Raw genomic sequence first — 17,904 nt, forward strand, 5'->3', positions numbered from 1 at the left:
TCGTTAAAATTGGGTAGACAACACAGCATGCTGAATGAGCAAGCAAGCGGCGTCGCTGCAACGGCGTCGCTGCAACGGCGGCGCCGCAAACTTGCAGCAGTTGGCTATTTTTTTTCGTGCCTTTCCAATGACAGAGTGATGAACCTTTCATCAATATTGGTGCTGCAAAATTGGAATGATTCGTTAGAAACAGGTGTTGTCCACTGTCTGGGCAATATGGATTTTTTTGACATCTCAAACCGAAGAAGGAAGCAGGTGCCACAGCAGCGGCAAGGAGCTTGATCAGTGGCCTGCCTGGCGTACAGTGGACTTTTTCTCCCATATGACGGCTTATTAAAGTCGCCTAGTGAAAATATTAGTCACCTCGTGAAAAAGAAAACAATTTCCAGTCATAGGCAAGCAATATGGCTATCCACTCAATAGCAGGAGCAGGGTGAAAGGCCCTGTCAATGATAGTCATCCAGTTCCAAAATAGTGCCATCCATTAAAAAGCGGGGGATTGACCAAACTTCACATTAATACTCCCTTTCCCCAGCAAGGCCTCAATGTGGGAGCTCTGCGGGTACACTTTAACATTGGTTCCGGGGTCACTAAATATTTTTAATTACAAGGCATGCATTTTTGTTTTGAGCAATTTGTGAGATCGACACAAGGGACCTGGTCGACTTTTTGACTTAACCCTAACCATAATCAAATAAAAATCAACTTCCAGTCTCAAGACTTTCGTTATGCTTCTTTTTTTCCTTCACATTCAAAATAACAGTACCTGACATGGTTCCCACACCGATCACTAAACACTCCACCAATGCATCTAAGGTGAATGTAGGTCCCAGTACTGCCATACCTCGAGCAATATTCTCCCTAACTTCATCCTGAAACAAAAAATAAATAAATCCAAAAATCAATCTAACTTCCTCCTGAAAATAAGAAACACTGACATTGCAAAATCAATCAATCAATCAATCAATCAATCAATCAATCGTACATTTATTCTGCACATTTTTGGTACCTGAGAACTGGAGCTAAGTGCAAATTTGGCAAGAGCACATGCTTTGGAAAGGTCGATCAGGAGCAGAAAGAAAGGTAGAGCTTCACTGAAAGGCACACCAGAAAGACAATGAACCACTGAAGTTTCTCAAATGTATGACAGCAGTATAATAAAATAACAATAATAGTCATAATAAATTAAGATTTTAAAATGTAATTTCTTTGCAGAGCAATTTGCGAATCAAGTCAAATTTATTAAAATAGCCCTTAGTCACAGAAACATCTCAAAGGGCTTCACATACCCATACGAGAAAAATATTGAGACCCCAGGATCTTAACCCCAGGGAAGGCCAGGAAAAACAAAATCAACAAAATAATAAATAAATGAATGAAATAGATAAATAAACAACTGTGGAAAAATGAGATACTTTGAGGAGGAAGTAACTTTCTAATTTTGTCAAGCTTTTTTTTTTCAGTTCAATCCCTCGGAGCTGCATCAAGGAATTCGCTCATTTATTGATTGATTGGTTGATTTGCACATCAGAGGTTGTGGGTTCGATTTGGCCCTCTCCGTGTGGAGTTTGCATGTTCTCTCCGTGCCTGCGTGGGTTTTCTCCGGGTTGTCCAGTTTCCTCCCACATTCCAAAAACATGCATGTTAGGCCAATTGATCATGGAATATAATGCATGAAAAACAGTTTTTTCGATACTCGCTGTTAATAAAATTTTGAGTAGCTAATCCGTATGTCCAGAAAATTCATTGTGTGAAGGCGATGGCCTTCACACATATGTTATTCTACACCATTCACTTTATTATTATTATTGTGTGAAGGCAATAGCCTTCACACGTTATTCTACACATTCATCTTTTTGTGTGAAGGCCTTCACACATATGTTATTCTATACCATTCACTTTATTAGTGTGAAGGCGAATAGTCACATAATTCAACCGATTCACTCCATTCCACTTTTGATGTATGCCAAATATTCATGAGATGAGCACTTCCATTGAACTCGTTCCGAAAATATTCAGTTTTCGCAAAATTTGCAAATTTAAGACAAATTTTTCCCCATTCATTCTTAATGGAACATTCAACATTTCACTTCTACGGCGTTCCAGTTTGAAATCCACATCATTCAGCACATTCGAATCACATTCGGAAAGATTATCGGCATTCCCAAAATTGCCAAATTAAAAAATTTCAGGTTTTCACAATTAAAATGTCCACAAAATTTCACAAAATTCTGTTTTTCACCTCTAATTACTAAATTTTTCAACTAATTCAACCCTTTCCAACTTTCAACTGTTCATCTTTTGCCTACCTATTCCTTAACTTTCCACTTCCCAAAAATTCAAAATTTTCAAATTTGAAATTCACGCCAAATTCTCCAAAATTTCATTTTTCCCTTCTAATTTCTACATTACTCCACCGATTCAACCCGTTCCAACTTTCAACTGTTCATCTTTTGCCTACCTATTCCACAACTTCCCACTTACCAAAAATTCTAAAATGTTTCAATTTTGAAATTCTGGCCAAATTCTCCAAAATTTGGTTTTTCCATTAAAATTTCTACATTTTTCAACCGATTTAATCCATTCCAATTTTATTGACTTTGTTCACCTTATGCTATGCATATTCACCCCCTTCACCCCCACTTCCACGATGCGTCCACAATTCAACCCTTGACTCCCACTTCAGTGTGGCGGCCATCTTGGATTGACCCTGAAGTGCCCCCGAATGAACTCAGCATGAACCGGAAGTGCCCGAAATCAAACCAGAAGTGACCCCCAAATAAACCGGAAGTGACCTCAGGTAAACCGGAAGTGCCCCAAATCAAACCGGAAGTGACCCAAATGACGCGGAAGTGACCTCAGCTAAACTGAAAGTGACCTAACTTAAACCGGAAGTGACCTAACTTAAACCGGAAGTGGCCGAAATAAACCCGGGAGCAACCAAAATCACACCGTAAGTGACCCTAATGAACCTGAAGTGACCTTTTCAAACCGGAAGTGACCAAAGTAAACCAGAAGTGCCCTAAATTATACCAGAAGTGCCCCAATTAAACTGGAAATGACCTTATTTCAATAAGAGGTGCCCTAAATAGCTACATTTGCTCTAACTTTTGCAATTTTAGTCCGATTCAACCAGGTTCAACATTTTAACCCCAAAAGTGAACCTCCTGAACACGTATATTTTGTCTAAACCCGTATATTTTGTTTTGTTCCAAATTTTAAAAAAATTTACCACAGTTTTTGTTTTTCATATTCACATTCATTCTCTATGGGGATTCAACATTTGCTCTAACTTCTACAATTTTTGTCCGATTCAACCCCTTTCAACATTTTAACCCCAAAAGTGAACCTCCTTCGTCTGAACCCGCATATTTCGTTTCTTTCCATCCATCCATCCATCCATTTTCTGAACCGCTTAGTACCCACGGGGGTCGCGGGTGTGCTGGAGCCTATCCCAGCTATCATCGGGAAGTAGGCGGGGGATACCCTGAACCGGTTGCCAGCCAATCGCAAGGCACACAGAGACAAACAACCACTTGCACTCACACTCACACCTAGGGACAATTTGAAGTGCTCAATCGGCCTACCAAGCATGTTTTGGGGATGTGGGAGGAAACCGGAGTGCCCGGAGAAAACCCACACAGACACGGGGAGAACATGAAAACTCCACACAGGGAGGGCCGGAGGTGGACTCGAACCCGCACCCTCCTAACTGTGAAGGGGACGTGCTACCCAATGCGCCACCGAGCCACCCTTGTTTCGTTCCAAATTTCAAAAATATTTGGCACAGTTTTTGCTTTCTAAATTCCCATTCATTCTCTATGGGGATTCAACATTTTCTTTAACTTCTAAAATGTTTGTCAAATTCAACCCATTTTAACCCCAAAGGTGAACCTACTGAACGCGTATATTTTGTCGGAACCTGAATATTTTGTTTCATTCCAAATGTCAAACATTTTTGGCACAGTTTTTGTTTTCTAAATTCCCATTCATTCTTTATGGGAATTCAACATTTGCTCTACCTCCACATTTTTCAACCGATTTAACCCGTTCCAACTTTCAACTGTTCATCTTTTCCCTACCTATTCCACAACTTTCAACTTACCAAAATTAAAAAAAATTCAATTTTGAAATTCACACCAAATTCTCCAAACTTTCGTTTTTCAACTCTAATTTCTACATTTTTCAACCGATTCAACCCGTTCCAACTTTCAACTGTTCATCATTTTCCTACCTATTCCACAACTTTTAAAATTACAAATTTTTAATTTTGAAATTCACCACAAATTCTCAAAAATTTCGTTTTACACTTCTATATTCTACATTTCTCAATTAATTCAACTCGTTTCAACATCATTTGCCAGCATTCCCCAAGAGGTTATTCAAAGTCTTCGCCTTCACATGCAATTTCTCCAGAAATTGCATTTTTTAGTTTTACTGTGCTGTCCCTGTTTTCTTCACCATTACTAAATAGACCTCTTCTTTGTATACCTTTTGAACTCTTACTGCCAATCGAGCCTTGGGGCAGTAACTAATTGAAAATTAGTCTCAGACCATTTGTAGTTGACGATTAGTCTCAGACAATTTGTATTTGCCAATCATGTTCTGGCTCTTTCAAATGAACATGGGGAAGGCTCCCAGTATTCATCACTACTTCTGACGTCGGCGTGTGATTCTCAGTTGCTATTTAATATGTAATAATGAGGTGCAAACTATTAATCCTGGTGTATAAACAGCGATATGAAACCGCTTATTTCAACCCTTGAATAACAACAATAAGAAAAGGAGGAAGTAGAAGAAGAAGATGATTTTTAACAACTTACTTTAGGCCAGTCAGTTCTTTATCAAGGAAATGAATGACCACTGTGCTGAACACAAAGCTAGAAAAAATTGTAAAAAGCCCTGCAATGCCTGGAAAAAAAAAAGGATGAGTCAAAAATCACACACAAAATTGATTTTAGTAATTGTCCTGAGTAATAGCAACAATTTTGATACCTAAAATATATTTGGATCCCAGTTGTCTCAAGTTCTGGAACTGAAAGTAAATGTAGACGATGGCAATGCAACGTGTGATGGTCAGGATGATTACGTCACTGCTCAGAATTTGCTGTCAAAATGATGTGCACACAATTAGAAATGGGTTGCATAGTGTTCAAAAATAAGATGTTAAGGACATGGTGCATAGAAATATGGTAAAAGGACATCCCTTGTAACACATCTCTACGACAATAAAAATAATAATAATTTAAATGCAGCATGGCAGACATCTGATAAAATACACAGTATGAAAGAGTACATAATAAAAATAGATAACTTCAAAATGATGTTAAGGTTAGTCACTGAATGTGGGCAGAGTTTGGCAGACAAATATGGAACATTGTATTTTTGTAACTCAATTCAACAAGTTGGAATCCAGGGCGCTTGCCCGGAGCACACACACATATGTTGAGCTCTTGTTTTGTGAAATAAAGAGGCCTTTAACAAACCCACATCTTGCCTGGTACTTTGGTAACGCTACAATATAGTTATATACATAGATCTGTGAATAATTGGAGCCGCAACTGACGACGAGGCTGATGACAAGGCTGACGACGAAGCTGACGACAAGGCTGACAACGAGGCTGACGGCGTGGCTGACGGCGAGGCTGACGACAAGGCTGACGTCAGCGGCGCACGTAGGTCTGGAGTCAACAATTTTTTTTTAATTATTATTATTATTTTAATTGACACAGAGAATGAATATTCCGATGGATTTAATGATTTGGAGTGACACAGATGGTTCGTTAAAATTTTTGTTTATATTACATTTATTTGATATATCTAGTCTGACGTCAGCGGCACACGTAGTTCCGGCGGCAACAGCTGTGTGTTTTTTTTTTTTAAGTGACAAAAGATGAAGATTCCGATGGATTTAATGATTTGGAGTGACACGGATGGTTCGACAAAATTGTTGTCTATATTACATTTATTTGATATATCTAGTCTGACGTCAGCGGCACACCTCGTTCCAGAGTCAACAGCTGTGTTGTTTTTTTGTTTTGTTTTTTTAAGTAACACAAGACAAAGATATTATTGTTATTTGATATGTAGTATATATATTCTTATTTGGGCCTGTGGAATAATTTGTACTGCAACTGACGACGAGTCCGACGACGAGTCCGACGACGAGTCCGACGACGAGTCCGACGACGAGTCCGACGACGAGTCCGACGACGAGTCCGACGTCAGCGGCGTGACGCACACACGGCGTTATTTACAGAAAGGATGACGAATTCGATCGCTCGATTTAATGATTTGGAGTGACACAGATGGTTTGATAAACGTGTTATTTATATTATAGTTATTTGAATAACTGTTAATGTTACGTCAGGCCTGTCTCAGCTCCTCATTTGTGTTTATGTCACGTTAGCATACCATATCATTTAGCCTGTTGTTGGTGGTTCATATCTGTTCTTGGTGTTGGATTTTGTCAAATAAATTTTCCCCTAAATGTGACTTAAACTCCGGTGCGACTTTTAGTCCGAAAAATACGGTGTATATATATATATAGAAATATATATATATATATTTCTATATATATATATATATATATACACTGCTCAAAAAAATTAAAGGAACAGTTTTTTATCAGGGTATGACATGAATTCAATTACACTTTTCTGATAAGGTTTTGGTCAGGCACGTGGCAGAGGAGGTTGTTAATCACTTTCAGCTGCATTGGTGTTGATGGAATTAACGTGACGTGAGTCGTCACCTTATTGTGGTGGAGGGGTTTGCGTGCCCCTATGATCCTAGGAGCCATGTTGTCTGGGGCTTCATGCCCCTGGTAGGGTCACCCATGGCAAAAGGGTCCTAGATGAGGGGCCAGACAAAGCACGGCTCACCAAAGCCCCTCATGATGACAAACGAAAATGGACTTAGTTTTCCCTCGCCCGGATGCGGGTCACCAGGGCCCCCCTCTGGAGCCAGGCCTGGAGGTGGCCATAAGAACGAGATCCGTAAGACCGTAAGAACGAGATCCAGGATACAAGCGGCCGAAATGAGTTTCCTCCGCAGGGTGTCCGGGCTCTCCCGTAGAGATAGGGTGAGAAGCTCTGTCATCCGGGTTTCTGAGTACCTGTAGTGTGAGTCTTCCTTTTGAAAGTCAGGAAATTTACCAAACCACTAAGATTTTTGGGTGTCTTTTTGCCACGCTCAATGCTATTAAGATACATAATACTGACGTTAAGTGATGATTAGATTACTCCATTAGATTCAGTTGCAGTATGCCACACACTCATCACCACGAGACAATAAGTGTGCATTGTGGTATTGCATTACATAAATCAAGTCTGAGTTATATGGGGCAGATGACACATGACCTGTCCTGTAGTCTTCAGTAGTTGGTGCATCCCTTTGCGATCCTGACTGACTTGCATCAGTCATGTGTATGCGTATTTTATTATCTTTTTTTTTTCTTGCACTTCAAGGCAAAATGTAGTGTATGCTTCTTCATTTCAAAGCCAGGAAACTTACCAAACCACTAAGATTTGATTTGAGGGATTGTGTCACGAAGTTACTACTACTACCCCCACCTCCCCCCAAAACACTGGAGGACTCGGAGTAGAGCCGCTGCTCCTCCACGTTGAGAGGAGCCAGATGAGGTGGCTCGGGCATCTCAGCAGGATGCCTCCTGGACGCCTCCCTGGGGAGGTGTTCCGGGCATGTTCCACCGGTAGGAGACCCCGGGGACGCCCCAGGACGCGCTGGAGAGACGATGTCTCTCGGCTGGCCTGGGAACGCTTTGGGATCCCCCGGGATGAGATGGATTGAAGTGGCTGGGGAGAGGGAAGTCTGGGAGTCCTTCCTAAAGCTGCTGTCCCCGCGACCTGAAGCGGAAGAAGATGGATGGATGGATGGATGGATGGATGGATGGATGGATGGATGGATGGATGGATGGATGGATGGATGGATGGATGGATGGATGTGCCCAATGCTCAATACTTAGCACCGTGGAGCTCGATTGACATTTGCCATAGAACACCAGAATTGGCAAGTCCGCCACTGGCGCCCTGTGCTTTTCACAGATGAGAGCAGGTTTACCCTGAGCACCTGTGATAGACGTGAAAGGGTCTGGAGAAGCCAAGGAGAGCGCTATGCTGCCTGCAACATCATTCAGCATGACCGGTTTGGTGGTGAGTCAGTGATGGTCTGGGGAGGCATTTCCATGGAGGGACGAACAGACCTCTACAAGCTAGAGAACGGCAGTCTGACTGCCATTAGGTATCGGGATGAAATCCTTGCACCCATGGTCAGGTGGTGCAGTAGGTCCTGGGTTCCTCCTGATCCACGACATTCCCGGCCTCATGTGGCAAGAGTATGCAGACAGTATCTGGAGGATGAAGGAATTGATACAATTGAATAGCCCTCACAATCACCTGATCTAAACCTGATAGAACACCTTTGGGACAGAATGTTTCGGTCCATCAGACGCCGCCAGGTTGCTCGTTAGACTTTGCAAGAGCTCATTGATGCCCTTAGACAGATCTGGGAGGACATCCCACAAGACACCATCCGTCGTCTCATTAGGAGCATGCCGTGACGTTGTCAAGCATGCATACAAGCATGTAGGGGCTACACAAGATATTGAAAAGAGTTTTGAATTGCAGAAATTGAATTTAGGCAAAATGGACGAGCCTGCCACATAATTTTTTCACTTTGATTTTTGGGGTGTCTATATCCTCTGTAGTCTGAAAACTTTTATTTCCATCAAAAGATCAAAAGATCAAAAGATGTGGCATCCTTTTGTTCCTGAGACATTAAACTGTCCATATCAGTATAGATATCCAACTTTTTTTTCACCATTGAAATTTGATGTGTTTACAAAGTGTTCCTTTAATTCTTTTGAGCAGTGAATGAATATATATACACTGCTCAATATATATATATATATATATATATATATATATATATATATATATATATATATATATATATATATATATATATATACTTGTCTACAAGTGATGAAAACCCAATCTAAAATTCACATTGTGGTGGTGTAAAAACACTTGTGGTGGTGTAAAAAACAAACGCCAAAATGCTGCAAAAAATAAAGTGGATGTTGTCGCATCACTGCTGCCAGTTAGTTTACAGGTTTACAGAGGCAAGCCGATTTCTGTAAGATGCCTTCGCGGCGGGCAGGCGAAATATTACAAAAAAAATGCTTTGGATAGTGAGGACAATTCCATGAAGCTTCAAGCATGGATGTAAACTATACGGATATATAAACGACGGATTTACACTATTCACAAAAATGATACTTTCTACGGAAAAAAAACACGGAAATCCGCGGATCCATGGAAAATTCTCATTAATGATATACAGTGGTGTTGTGTATTTTCAGCTTGCAATACAAGGATCCAAATAATAATATGTCAGGTCTATTCTGACTTGTGACAGCTTGATAATGCATGGTGTTGGAATGCTAAGGGAGCCTGACCACCCACAGTTTAATTGTAAAGCACAAGAATTATGAGGGAGACATGCTAACTGACCACTTATGCACCATGCGAGACAGATAGAGAAATATGGTTAAGACCAAGGATCTGCTGTTGCCCAGTGTGTGGCAAGAGATCATGGAGATTAAATAAACTATTTTAACTATAATCCACATGTACAATTCTGGCAGGCAAGATGCTGGCCACCAGCTTGATGTGAAATGAAAAACAATGCAACCACAGTTTTAATATTTAAAGTATTGGATTCACTCACCTCATCTGTTTTGGGGCAGTCAAAGTTCCAGCCACAGATTTGGTCATTTCCAGTGAACATATTCATGGACATCATACAGACTGTGAGGGTGACGGTGCCTACAATGACCTCCCAAGGATGGGAAGCCACCACCAGGCCATGAATACGGAACAGGTGGGTCAGCATGGTGGAAGAGCACTGTTGGATACCGGAATGGGAGAAGCACAACACTAAGAGGGTGAAAAAAAAACTACAATTTTCCACATACTACATGAAAAACCACCACCAACAACATCTGCATTTATAGCCACAGTAGAACAATACTAAATGTGTCCAGTTGAAAACAGCGGTGCATTGAGTTGTCTATTTCAATGTGGTTTAGTAGTGAGCAGGGTAATGGTTCTGCCAAACTTGAAACTAATATGATCATGTCCACTAGGGCTGCAACTAACAACAACTAACTTCAATACTCAATTAATATGTATTAGGGTTTTCAATTAATTGATTTGTGATGTTTTTTAATTTCCTTCTCCTTTCCTTTTAATTTAATCCTTTTCATTAAAAAACAAGAGATTATGTATTTCAAACTGACAGGGCGTGGAATTCCAAATGTTTTTTTAAATAAATAATTGAGCATTCTTTTTTAATGATATGTTGATATTGAAGGGGTTGATGCAGACCACCAGAGAACAGACAATCAAAGCTTCATGCATATACTATCAAAATATTGTAATGCCCCTCAGTGCGTCAAGGATGTTCAGACAGTTTGATCAGCGCTTCTTTTATAACAAAAAAGGCAACAGAAAAACACATTCGAACAGGAGTTGCTGGTGGCCACAACTCACGCCCATGCGGGAAAGGGCATCGGCGTTGGCGTGCCGGGCCCCAGCCCGATGCACCACAGTGAAGTGGAATGCCTGCAGCTCCTTTAGCCACCGTGCCACTTGACCCTCAGGTTTCTTGAATGACATTAACCACTGCAGGGCAGCGTGGTCAGTCCTGATGGTGAATGGCACGCCACACAGGTAGTATTTGAAGTGACGTGCCGCCAAAACAACTGCCAGCAGTTCACGTCTGGTGACACAGTAGCGGTGTTCACTCTTACTGAAGGTGCGGCTGAAGTAGGCCACCACTCTCACCATCTGGCGCCACCTGCGACAACACTCCCCCCATGCCGACGTTACTAGCGTCTGTGTCCAGCACAAAAGACAGCGCTGGATCTGGTGGGTTGAGAACAGAAGCACTGATGAGCGCACCCTTTAGGGTGGAAAACGCCCCGTCAGTCCGGTGTCCACGTGAAGGATTGGTCACCTCGAAGGAGGCGGAACAAGGGCGCCCCGATGCAAGAAAATCCTTTCACGAACTGTCTGTAGTGGGAGGCCAGCCCCAAAAAGCTTTTAAGCTGCTTCTGGTCTCTCAGTACTGGCCAGTCTTTGGTTACACTGACCTTCTCCTCCAACGTGCTGATGCCTTCGCCGTTTACACGGTGGCCCAGGAACTCGACCTCTCGCCCCATAAAGTGGCACTTTTCTGGATGTAGTTTCAGTCCAGCCACCGCAATTCTCCCAAGCACCAGCCTCAGAGAATCCAGTGCGGCCTGGAAGGACCCACCATGGACGAGGACATAATCCAAATACACCAAGCACTTCTGCCTTGGAATGTTTGAGAGCACGGTATCCTTCAATCGCTCAAATGTTCCTGGTGCATTGCATAGTCCAAAACGCATGACCTTATACTGCCAATGCCCACAGGTGGTACAAAATGCCGTTTTAAGTCTGGACTCAACAGTCAGAGGGACGTGCCAGTAGCCACTGCGCAAGTCAAGCGATGAGAACCAGGCAGACCCTGACACCAAGTCCAGTGTCTTATCTATCCGCGGAAGTGGGTAGGAGTCCTTCCTCATCACTTTATTAATTGACCTGTAGTCCACACAGAAACGCGGTCTGGCACTCTTCTTTCTGGGCACCATGACCACGCCAGACACCCACGGACTGTCGGAGGGCTCTATAATCCTGCCTCGATCATGGCACTGACCTCCTAATCTGAAGCCTCCTGCTGGACCAGAGGTAAGCGTCGGGACCGCACCTTGACAGGTCGCACGTTCCCGGTGTCGATGCGGTGCTCCACCAAGTGAGTGAGGCCCACCTGATTCTCACTGAGGGCAAATAAGTACTCAAAGTTCCACAGCACCTGCCACAACTGCTCCCGCTGCTCGACATCCAGTCCAGCCCATTGCAGTTCTTTTCCCAGATGGAACGGATCGCCCCGGTCCTCTGCTGGCTGACCGGGGGCTAAGGCCGCTGACGCAGCTGGCCAGGACGACGTTGCTTCCCCCAGTGAGTGGTACATCTCGGGGCGAGCGAACTGTACCCAATCTACCGTAGACTGGGGGGGATGGTTCAGCACTGCGATTAACCTGGGAGGGCTGGCCGGTGTCGTCCCCACCTGCAGGTTCTCCTCTGCAGAGTCCATGGTGTCGATGTTCACTTCCGCAGTGCTGCGTTGAGACGCCGCAATCAGCTCCACATGCTGACCATCCGGCAGGGTGAGCACTCCAGCACTCAAGTCCACCACACACTTTGCAGCTTTCAAATAGTCCGAGCCCAGAATACAAGGGTCACTCTCATCCGCTACCCAAGCTGAGTAAATCGTTCACCCCCCCCCCCCCCCCCCAGGTAAATGCAAAGGTCCCTTTTCCTTTCATCTGGGCTGTTTCACCAGTCACCGTCCTCAGTTTGTTAAGTCGATTGCAAGACAGTTCCCACTGGAACATCAAACCTCACAATTGTGGCTGAAGACCCTGTGTCCACCAGGGCCGTGCAGGAAACATTTCCGATCAGCACGCAAACATGGCTGGGGTCCTCCACGTCTGTCCATCCGAGCATCACAACAGGCTCACTCTAGACATGGGTGTCTCGGCACACAGCCCTTCCACATGCAGGTTGCTGTTCCCGGTCACCATCTGGAAGGGTCCGCGTCATCCGGGTTACACGGACCCCTTTCCGTTTCCTTGCTGGTTTGTCATCTTCGGGCAGCGACGCAGCAGATGACCAGACTGCCCACAACCCCAGCAGACCGCGGGGCGCACACGCTAACTGCTCCCTTCCTCACGCTGTGCTGAGCGAGCGTTTTTATCGCACACACCCGCTCCTCCACCCACGACGGTTTGCAATCCTCCCCTTCTGACAACGACATTGCCGAAACGGAGCAGGTTGATGATTGTAGCGTCCCCTTCACTGCAATCTCCCTCTCCATGGCGAGGGCCAGCACCTCTCCCAGCGCTGTCGGATGGGCTGGCTGGACGTGTGGGCGCAGCTCATCCGGTCTGAGAGCTTCGATAAATTGATCACGTACCAGTTCATTTTGGACTCCAACCGGCATGCCAGCTTACGCGCGCCGACCCAGGCTCTCAATCTCATGGCCGAGGCAACAGAGTGGCTCATCCAAGCGCCGAACACGCTGCTTGAACTCACAGCGCAGAGAGTCTTTTAAATTGAACTCCCCAAAGCGCCTCTGCAACGCTCTCATTAGCGCGCTGTAATCTAATCTCTCCTCGGGGCTCAGCAGCAGCAGAGAGGACGTACCGTCTTCCGTCAGCAAAAGCGCCACCCTCTTCGACCAATCCGCTGCATCAGCCGCCAACTCGAACTGAGCTCGATACGCTTCCCAACTTCCCTTCCCGGAAAACTTAAGCGCTTTTATCGCCGGCCACGCGAGCTCAAGGGCGCCGCCATGTTTACCTACGTCCAGCGCCGCCGCTACGTCATGACGCAGCTTTACTTGGTCGGGCTCACGATCAGGAAGGCACGAAACACCACAAAAATGGCGATCACGCTGGGGCCAACTCGGCTCGGGCATGTCAATAACACACGGCACGGCCTCTTCCTTTACCTTCGGCCGCTCGCCATACCAGCTGCACGGCTCAGCTTCCACCTTTACCTTCGGCCGCCCGCCGTCGCCGAACATCCTGACACACAACAGTTGCCGTACAAGTGAACCCAAGACTTTTGACACCAATGTAATGCCCCTCAGTGCGTCGAGGATGTTCAGACGGTTTGATCGCCGCTTTTATTATAACAAAACAAGGCAACAGAAAAACACATTCCAACAGGAGTTGCTGGTGGCCACAACTTACGCCCATGCACCTCACACTGATTGCCAAGCTAACCAGCCCACACAACCCACCCGCATGACGTCACTTCACTCCTGGCCCCACCCTCACACGCCCGGATACGACAACAAATAATACAGGACATTACACTATATTCATATGAGGTATAAGTGTTATTTTCGTCTAGATGTTCATTTCATTTTTGGCCACTAGCCTATTTTATCCATTTCAATCTTCAGGAAATATACTGTTTTTTTTAAGAATGGGACAAGATCTTGTACTGTGATGTAATTATTATCTTATGCATTGTAATGTACATAAAATGTTTGTTTTATAGCTTTTGTTATTAAAGGTTAATGAGATTCTCAGGCTTTAGTGGTGTTATTGATTTTAAAACCAGCTTTGAAAGTTCTATAATTATTCAGATGTTTACACCCTTAGAACACATCACAGAATGACTTATTTTAATAAATGGACTTGCGTATGAGTTGACCAAGTAGCTTTTACTTTTACAAATGCTGAATTGGTAACTCTCTACAGTATACGTTTTTAAGGCTGCTCAGTATATGCGTTCAGTTTACATGGTACTGGAGCATGTAAATGTTACCGATGCAAAAGACCGATACAAATACACACAAGACAAGAGTGACTTACCTGTGAGGGCGAGGAGAATGGAATGGGACAGACCTTTAGCGATAAAGGCTACTCTAGTCAAGGTGATGGGGAATGGGCTGGACCTGGGCCTCCCAAAATCAGTTTCATCCAAGTAGAGCGGATTCTGCAATTAAGCGAGGCAACATGGAACCATCACACGTTACTACATCATACGAGGATTAAGCCAATCACAGCGCCCACCGGCTTCAGTGACGCTCATGCCGCGCCCCGTTTCCTTGGTGACGGCAATGTAGGCGTGGCCCGTGTGAAGACGCCTCATCGCACCACTAGTCAACCTGTCGAATGAGCGCACTCTAAACACAATGTGGTTTTGGTAAATTTAAAAAAATCTATTATAACATTCCTATTATCCTTTTAAATGTGCTCCCTATTCGTCTGGCAGTTGAACGAGTTGTGTTGACGTGCTGCGTTTCGCTCATTTACCATTCGTCACGCCTGTGACGTGTGTAGTCGGGACGGAGCTAGGAGAGAACCATTGATAAAAGGGAGTCTTGCGTGCCGACACTGTGAGTGTACGTACGTGCGTGGGTGGGTGGGAGTGTGTAATATGTTACTGACCTGTTGGTATGAGCAAGGTTTTCATATTCACCGTACAATTTTGCAAATCATCCACGTTTTGTTGTATATAAAATCGTATTCGAAGTTTATGTGGATAATGTGAGTTAGGGTTAACCCCAAAGCTATTCACCAAAAGATTGTGTAAACACTGTGTGAACTGCACTGATGAAATAACAATTTGTTGTTGTTGTTCTTTAATTTATCCTCCTAAATTTCTTGTATTTGTTTGGTTGACTGTACATCCTTCTATTCTGTATTGTGATTGTATACTGTAGTTTAATTAAAAAATAAAAATAAAGACCTTGACAAACTGATTGGTTCAACTATGTTTGGTTGACCGTACATCTTTCTATTCTGTGTTGTGATTGTATACTGTAGTTTAATTAAAAACTAAAATAAAGACCTTGACAAACGAATTGGTTCAACTAAACAGAATTTTATACGCGTGGTTGGACGGTCGTCGAGTTCCTCTTGTGTACTGTACGCAGTGAGTACTGTATGTGCTTCGCGCCACTTGATGGCGACATTGTCCAAGTGTTGGAGGAGGTCATCAATACGCTCGCTTCTTTTGCAGACCGACTTGGACATTTTCTAGAAGGGCGAAGTCGAATATTTTTCAGGTAATTTGAACTCTTTATCTGCCCATTAGTGGTAAATCTCGAGTGGAGGAAATAGAGAAAAGGAATTATCAAACCGTGAGTAAGAATGACCTATTTGTATTTCGTTCGGCGGCTCGGTGGTGCACTGGGTAGCATGTCCGCCTCAGAGTTAGGAGGGTGCGGGTTCGATTCCACCTCCGGCCCTCCATGTGTGAAGTTTGCATGTTCTCCTCGTGTCCGCGTGGGTTTTCTCCGGGCACTCCGGTTTCCTTCCCACATCCCAAAAACACACTTGGTAGGCCGATTGAGCACTCCAAATTGCCCCTAGGTGTGAGTGCGAGTGCAGATGGTTGTTCGTTTCTGTGTGCCCTGCGATTCAGTGGCAACCGGTTCAGGGTGTCCCCCGCCTGCTGCCCGATGACAACTGGGATAGGCTACAACACGCCCGCGACCCCCGTGGGGACAAAGCAGTTCAGAAAATGGATGGATGGATGTATTTTGTTCGAAAGCTAGATTGTAAATTGTGCGTTTTACATAGTCGACATGGATATGAAATCAGTACAGTAGAATTAGAGCTCTACTTACTAATTTAATTTGTTCCGGGACCTACTTCATATTTTGAAATAGCCGTATGTTGGATTAAATATTCCCAGAAGAATACACTGTAATTTGTTTCATTCATTCCACTGCCAAAAACCCCACAATAACTCCTTAAAAAATACTGCAGATGTTTTTACACATAGTAATAAAACAAATGCATTATATCAGAGAGGGGTAAAGAGAAATAAATTGTAAAGAAATAATTAATAAAAAGGAGTTTTTATTGTCACTGTACCTTAGAGACACATACATACGCAATGTAACTTCACATACTGTAACTTACAGTATGTGAACTTCAAACTTAGCTTTTTAAAAAATATATATTTTATACGTTTTCTATTTTTGTTTTGCTTTTATCCAACTTACATAACGTTAACGTAAAATAAATTTAGCAAATTTTTTTTTTTTTTTTACATTTTCTTTTTCACTTTCATCTTCACCCTCTTCACTTCCACTCAATTCTGGCTTTCTTTTCTTTGCGTCACAGTCCTCCTCACCATCACTCAACCACTGCAGATTTTTTTAAGAAATGCATTCCATCTCTTCCAGGGTAGAGCTGTGACGTTTAGAGATGATGATGATGATGATCCCCTTCGATGGCTTGACCACTTTGAGGGCTTCCTTCTGCTTCATGATCGTCAAAATTGTTGACTCGTTTTTACAGCCATATTGTTTCACAAGATACTCACACGCACTCTGCACTCATGTTTTCTTATGATTTCTTGTTTTAATTGTAAGGAAATACTCAACTTCTTTCTTTTTTCACCACTACTACCATTTGCGTTAGCCTACTTTGGATATGATAACGTGATCCTGTCATCCCGACGTGCCGCCGTCTAGCGGGCTAACCATGATGACCTCGTATGTTGGGAATTACTTCGGATGTTGAGTCAAATATTTGATAAAATTTTATATCGCCTGTTGAAACATTCGTATGTTTAAGCAATCGTATGTAGAGGTTTGACTGTACTGTTATGTGTGTAAAGTTAAATGGATTTACACATTATCAGACAGATCTTTTCAAGACGATCCCAGTGATAAAAAGATAACTGTGTTGGACACATTTTAAGAAAGGTTTGACTTTTCTAAACGAGTGAACATTTTGGCCAATGTCCTAATGTAAATTCATTGGGCATCATGATTTTTGGTGTGATCTTGTTTGTTAAATCTGAGGTTTAAATTTACATAATATCCTACTCTTCATCTTGTTTTTTAAAGGCTGCTATCATTGGAAAGCTTACTACTGTGGGTATGAAATTGAATTCTTACCTTAAAATAATTTGAATGCCTCCTATTCGTAAAATAATACTGTATAATGTACATTAACTGTACATTACGGGAAATGTATAAAGAAAACTACCTAATGACCTTTATTAATGTTTTATGTGACGGCTGTGGCTCCGGCAGTAGAGTGGGTCGTTTAGTAAACGGAGGGTTGGCAGTTCGATCCCAGCTCTGTCACAGTCACATGTCGTTGTGTCCTTGGGCAAGACACTTCACACACCTTGCCTCCAGGTTGCCATTGTAAATGAGAAAATGTTCTCAATTGGCTTACCTGGTAAAACATTGAATAAAAAAAAAAAAAAAAGAATTATATTAGATGGCATTCAAAGAGAGGGACAAATTAAA

At 43.2% G+C, this 17,904-nt stretch overlaps 2 protein-coding genes across 15 annotated transcripts in view; both read right to left on the reverse strand.

The window, feature by feature from the left end:
• LOC147057589 (3-hydroxy-3-methylglutaryl-coenzyme A reductase-like) overlaps positions 1–14,639 on the reverse strand; it is a 54,936-nt gene extending 40,297 nt beyond the window's left edge. For all 14 annotated transcript variants that reach the window (XR_015065933.1, XR_015065935.1, XR_015065936.1 and 11 more), the window contains exons 1-6: positions 14,498–14,639; positions 9,754–9,930; positions 4,996–5,107; positions 4,824–4,911; positions 1,010–1,094; positions 767–872 (exon numbers count right to left, since the gene is read on the reverse strand). Coding sequence is in view for 1 of the 14 variants with exons in the window: in XM_085910794.1 (XP_085766920.1) it covers positions 767–872; positions 1,010–1,094; positions 4,824–4,911; positions 4,996–5,107; positions 9,754–9,918 (556 nt within the window). In the remaining 13 variants the exon portion in view is untranslated. The remainder of the gene's footprint in view (positions 1–766; positions 873–1,009; positions 1,095–4,823; positions 4,912–4,995; positions 5,108–9,753; positions 9,931–14,497) is intronic.
• LOC147057590 (retrovirus-related Pol polyprotein from transposon 17.6) lies at positions 9,939–12,377 on the reverse strand. The gene is given in 4 exon segments (XM_085910795.1): positions 9,939–10,869; positions 10,871–11,014; positions 11,016–11,748; positions 11,751–12,377. Coding segments are annotated over 4 exon segments (1,686 nt in total). The 5' UTR covers positions 12,205–12,377; the 3' UTR covers positions 9,939–10,514.
• Positions 14,640–17,904: the final 3,265 nt, after the last annotated feature.

The sequence above is a fragment of the Syngnathus leptorhynchus genome, chromosome 4, assembly GCF_054491065.1.
Source record: "Syngnathus leptorhynchus isolate UIUO chromosome 4, UIUO_Slep, whole genome shotgun sequence".
In the NCBI taxonomy this organism is placed as follows: domain Eukaryota; kingdom Metazoa; phylum Chordata; class Actinopteri; order Syngnathiformes; family Syngnathidae; genus Syngnathus; species Syngnathus leptorhynchus.